This window comes from Eutrigla gurnardus, assembly GCF_963514095.1.
Source record: "Eutrigla gurnardus genome assembly, chromosome: 8".
Lineage (NCBI taxonomy): Eukaryota > Metazoa > Chordata > Actinopteri > Perciformes > Triglidae > Eutrigla > Eutrigla gurnardus.
Window position 1 is genome coordinate 12,755,738 of NC_139922.1, and position 5,938 is coordinate 12,761,675.

The 5,938-nt window shown below is 44.0% G+C and overlaps 1 protein-coding gene across 1 annotated transcript; it reads right to left on the reverse strand.

Moving 5' to 3' along the window:
* Positions 1 to 225: 225 nt before the first annotated feature.
* hoxc13a (homeobox C13a) lies at positions 226 to 3,343 on the reverse strand (the record flags this gene model as incomplete). Its single annotated transcript, XM_084015558.1, has 2 exons — positions 226 to 482; positions 2,680 to 3,343. The coding sequence occupies 2 exons, from the start codon at positions 3,341 to 3,343 to the stop codon at positions 226 to 228; spliced, it is 921 nt and encodes a 306-aa protein (XP_083871684.1).
* Between the last annotated feature and the right edge of the window lie 2,595 nt (positions 3,344 to 5,938).

Here is a 5,938-nt window from a genome sequence, read left to right on the forward strand (position 1 = left end):
GTGTCGATATTTTCACAGTTTTTAGAGCGTTATCTCTAACTTTGAAAACAGAGGGCGCGGTGGCACGGTCGATGGAGATGATGGAGGTTTAAAGAGAAGAAAAAAACACTCGGCCAAAATGTTCTTCAGTCAACATGTTCGATGCAAGAGGTAAATATATGGTGTGATGTGTTGGAAGGTATGAGTTGCAGTTTGAAAGGGGGGGGGGGGGGGTCGCCGATCTCATCAAGTGGCGTGCATGTGATTGCTCTTGGATTTACTGACAAACTTCTTCTCCTTGACCCGCCGGTTCTGGAACCAGATGGTGACTTGGCGCTCCGAGAGGTTGGTGCCGGCCGAGATGCGCCTTCTCTTGTCTTTGGTGATGAACTTGCTGGCCGCGTACTCTTTCTCCAGCTCCTTCAGCTGGAGCTTTGTGTAAGGGACGCGTTTCTTGCGCCCGCGCCGGTAACTGCTGACCTCAGGCTGCAATGGCACAACATCTGTTGGGGAGGGGGGATGCCAGAAAAAAAATATTAGAAGACTAACGCAAAAACACCGCAATGTTTCACTTCTCAAAATCAGCAGCAACTGCAATTGACAAGGCTGGTCTGTTTCTGTGGCAAACTGGGCAATGTTTGTATTGATGTGCTGATTTAAACTGACAGAAAAATATATAAATAATATATAAATAATAATTTCATCTTGAAAGACGCTCTGCTGTCTCAGATCGGCGCGATTTCGCTTACTTTTTGCGATTCCTGGTAGTGCGCATAGCCATTTGCCTGCGCGTGTGTTTGTGTGCGTGTTTAGGGGGGGGGGGGGGGGGGGGTCTCAGGTGTAGCCTAATGCACCTGACATGTATGTAATTAAAAATGAGCTCACTAATGTAACATGCATCCTGCTTGTTGCTGTTACAGTGTGGATCCATCCTTTGTTTCTGTCAATGAACCCTCACTACTACAAGTTACAGCCCCTATACTACGTTGTTTCCAATAGCAACCAATCAGTTTTTTTCCCGAGGCTGCATGTCGATACTTGATCTTCTGGTTGACCGTCTACTAAAACTACAAAACAAACCTCGTTAATGGTATCTTGGATCTCTCGTATATGTTTAATTATAGTGAGGGCTGCGAGGGTGGAAGTAGGCCTATAAAGCGCACCAGGTCTCAATGTGCCGGTTGGAGCCCGTCTTTAACATAATAGAAATCATATTCTGGCAACTAAAGTGAGAGAGCAATAGGAAACTAAGTTATGATGAACACTTTTCCTGAATTGCCAATTAAAATTGAACATAATTTGTGTTCTTTTGAAAGCCGCAGAACCTTTTGGCTGCAGGTACCTAATTTGTTCAGGATAATGCTGTTCTGGGATCAGACACTTTGGCCCAGAATTGAGTGCAAGTCATCCAGTGAGAAACATGACAGGACAAGAATGGCACCTGGAGAAATAGTGCCAAGCTGTGAGACATGAAGCCTTCACCCCCGTGTCATTTTACTGTGGAGGGTCGTGGATGTGTCTCCATAGTTCCTTCTTATATGAGATTATGGTCGCTCTTAATAAGGAATCATCCAGTACCTTCATAATTATTCTTAAATATCTTAATATTTGGTATAAATAAATTGAGGTTACCAGAGTGTAGCTCAATGTGACGTTTGATTTTTTTTTTTAAAGCTAAATAGTTTTTGCAGTACAGTGCGAGCGTGCCTGTCTCCCTGTGTGTATATGATGTGTCCGTGAAGCGAGACGGGAAGACACGGACAGCGCGCTCTTGCGTTTGCATGCGTGTGTGCGCGCGCATTTGACTGCGTGCCCGTGCTTGCGTGGCTTGCTCTTGTGTATTTTCATTAGAAGAGGGGGGGAAATGTCATGTGAGAGATCCAGTCTGTGGTCTGTTAAGTTTCCTATCTGAGATCCAAATGCCTACAGATCTCAGATCGACAGTATAGCCTTGTGGTAGAAGAAGCAGCGTAGTAAACACTCTTTAAACTGCATACTAGTCGGGCCCCTGCGTCCAGTATAGGAGGTCTGGGTTGTGCGATAGTAAATAAAGCAAAAGGGCGAGACTTAATCAAATAATGTGAACTGATCAGTTGTGACCTATTTGTGTTTGTGGAGGTTTTTATGCCGATGTTGGATTCAAGAATGCTGATATGACATTTATTGGAACCATCCAAACAGTAGCTTAGACACTATATTGTCAAACACGGGGCAAAGGTGGTTTTCCTTCTATTCATGTGGCTTCCTACGGGAGGGAATAACTGCAAATTGTGGGAAGCAAATGCTCCGTTTCTGAATGTATATGAACGAGGAAAGGGGCATGCAACTGGAAATCTCCGTGAACTCACAATTCGTAATTTTACGCACACTTCGAGCAAAATGCATCCTGATTTGTTTAATGTCAAACTGGAGAAGGAAACTGCTTACACTAACACAGCTCATAAAGCACGTATGATAAGCTGACACGAGGCTTGACAGTTCTGTTTATTCAGCACATTTAGAGTTTCCTTGGACTTCTCTTTAAGTTGATATTGGCCCTTTAACACAATTAAATGTATATTCTAAGCAATAACATCTCAGCAGAGTCAAAGTGTCTGAATAGCTTTCATAATGTGATGACACGTGTATTAAAGCCTGGACTAACGTGTAAATTACAGCCTCATGTTTTTTTTTAACAAAACAAAGTTAATTTCAACATACCTGGAAAAGGTGATTTCCAAAGATGGGCTGACTGTGTTTGCTCTTTGGAGCAGTACACCTGCCCATCCCAGCCGTTGGAGAGAGCCCAGTGCTGGTAGCCCTCCATGGGGATCAAGGCGTCGTGCCTCGGTTCGGGATGGGCACTGATACTCGGCACCACCGACACGTCGAGGTATCCGGGCACGGTCTGATAGGAGCTGGCGAAACTCGGATAGAAGGCAAACTCTTTCGCCCTGGAAGACAGCTCTTCCGTGGGCAGCGCCGTGCTGGGCTCGGCGTATTTCTCTGCAGGATGATACGAGCAGGGCTTCTGCTGCAAGTTCACGTTGTGCGAATGAGACAATCTGCACCCGTAATATGGGTTTCCAAACGGGTAGCCGTAGCTCAAAGATGCGCTGGAGGATGATTGAGGAGCGGGACACTGCCGGCCGGTGTCTGGAGACGAAATATCCGAGTAGACGGAGCCCTGGTGGGTCGCTATGGTGCCAGAATGTCGTCCCAGCGCGGGGTGCGACATCAGGTCCCTGCAGTGGGTCGCGGGGCAATTACCGCTCAGTCCCTCCATTGTTTGGCTTTTATTCGGGTTGTTTTCATTCGGGCTTTTTTCATAAACGTACATCAAGGTGTCCGCCCAGCGTGGATGCAGAACCAGCGAAGTCGTCATATCAGGGGCTGCCGATGCTTTTTAAAAGTCGACTACTCCAAGACGGACACCTCATTTCCAACTACATTTTACACCGCGCGCATGCGCACGGGAGACCTTCATGTGTCCACTTCATTAAGAATCTGGCACGTGATATGCTAACAAGTCCTACGAGATTGGGCTTGTGGAGTTGGGGCAGAGCAGCCCTTTAAAGACCCGCTGCCTCACATGTCACAGTTTTTCCCCCCCGCAAAATACGAACTTATATCATTGGTTTAAATCACTTAGATCCCCACCCTTAAAGGGGAGTTGGTGATACTTTCAAGATCGGGGCAAAGGGAAATAACCTGTGTAATGCGGCCAGAAAATACAACACCATATGATACATGTCACAGTTATACACGGAATATAAAAAAAAATAGGTATTTTTAATTTTAAAAAGTGTGATCTTTCAACTTGCTTTGTGGCGCATTGGGTCGCAAATCAATGTATTGTATATCATGGAATAATATGCATTAAGAAATACAGAACCGCCAAAGCAAATGAGTTCCTTTTAGCAGGACTCCTTTTCCTGAAGGACAAATTTCCTTTGAATCCGCTCTGAGCTGCTACTGGGTCACCTATTAACATGCTGGGATGAGATTCTGGGACTAGCTGTGGACTATAGCAGGGCGTCATCATTATCTTTACTATTAATGGTGCATTCGAGGGGTTGACATATTGTAACAGAAACTAACATACTGCATAACGTGTGTCGCGATTATTAATAGGTCAGGTATAAATAGACCTATTTGGCACAGGATGCGCGTGTTTGAGTGCATAGAAGAAGGAGTTTAAGTGTTGGCAAAGTGTTGAGTGAGTGTCGCTGCACAGGACGACGTGAGAACTATTCCAGGTAAGATCGTTACCTTTCAGAGGCTGTGTGGTAGATCTTCCATTAGGAAATATAATAACAGTAATCATGCGCTATGGATGACAGCCTCCTTTAAGTTTATAGACGACTATGGTTCCGCAGTATGTTTGGTCGAAGATGTGTCGACTATCCTCGCTTAGATGCAAAATGATTTTCCGACATAACGTGACCACTAATATGACGATTAAACGGCTTCATGTGATGTTACGTTTCACCAAACGCTAGTCATTCACAAAATAGGACGATGACGCTTCTGGGCGAAAATAAGAACAATGCCCTGCTTTCAACAGGACTGTGTGTGGAGACCTTTAAGCAGAGAAATGCGGACCTACATTTCGCCCCTGAAACTCTTCCGCCACCATTTACACGCGTCCTCCTTCACATTAGAAGAGCTGACCCACTGGACAACGCTCTCTTCTAAATTCCAAACAGTTTTTTTAGCAGTTCATCTTCCTCACCAGTCGCAATAATCAACACATATGCGCAAATCGTACACGTATCTCTTCATATTTAAAACTGTTTTTTTGAGTTTCAAGCATTAGCGATGGGATAGGCCCACGAAGTGTCCATAAAATAGACTTTTTGTGATGCCTATTCCATGAGTCACCCATAAAGAAGGGGCTGCCTGGTTTATCAACATTTTTGCACTGCTGAGTTGCCCTGGGAATAATCAGGCCACCGTTGAGTATCTGTCCGAGGAAGGGGGTCTAGCTTCCTTAGTACACAGGGACTATATAGCTCTTTTGTCTCAAGCAAATGACAGCGACGAAGGGCTCGTCCAAACGGCAGCTTCACGGAAGTCCAAGGTCAAGGTAAAAAAACGCAGACAAACAGGGTCGTAATCAGAGTCTAGACAGACAAGAATGAACTTCACACTAGAGTATGCATGCAAACTAGCTGTTATTTAGAGAGCCTTACTCGAAAATATCTGCTGTGTGTGAAGAGTGGGAGAACTCCAAATAATCCCTTGTGGGGTTTGTTGTTTGTTTTTTCCTCCAAGGATCAGGAATTTGACAGTTTTTTTGTTGCGCTGCAGGAAACCGGCTCCTTTTCACAGAAAGCTCACACTTCAGAAGAATACTTCCTCTGTTTTTCAATGATAGCATGTTTTTTTTTTAGTTCGGTGCGTTTTGTTTTCGCTCAGCCCATCGTCCACTTTATGCCCAAATGTTTGGAGAATGTATAGTAAATAGTTTGGCGCCGTGGGAAGCACGGAGTTGGTCAAACAGGCGGCGCAGTCTCAGAGGAAACAGTTGAAGCGTTTGAATTCAGAAAAAAAAATAGATGGAATTTCATTATGTTACTTTATGTTACATAAACATAAAACACACGTCAATTCTGTAGTTTCTCCAAAACAGACGCAAACGATGGATTTTTTTTATATAGTCAACATGTTTGAAATGGAAAAAATATACGTGCTTAATATAGACGAGGACAACTAGATAATTCCAAAAATAAAGTAGGTCTCGTTTTGACTTTTGCAATAACTAATATAATTATTATACAGTTGTGCCGCCAGCAAATAATTAGCCTAACATTAAACAAGTAAGTCTGGCGTATTTACACAGCCCGACCTTAAAGCGCATAGATGCCGGTGACATACACATACATATATATTTCGATACGAGTATCTAATACACGTCCTGCGAAATAAAACGCACACAATGAATTCTACAATATGTCAAACTTTAACTGCTCACTTT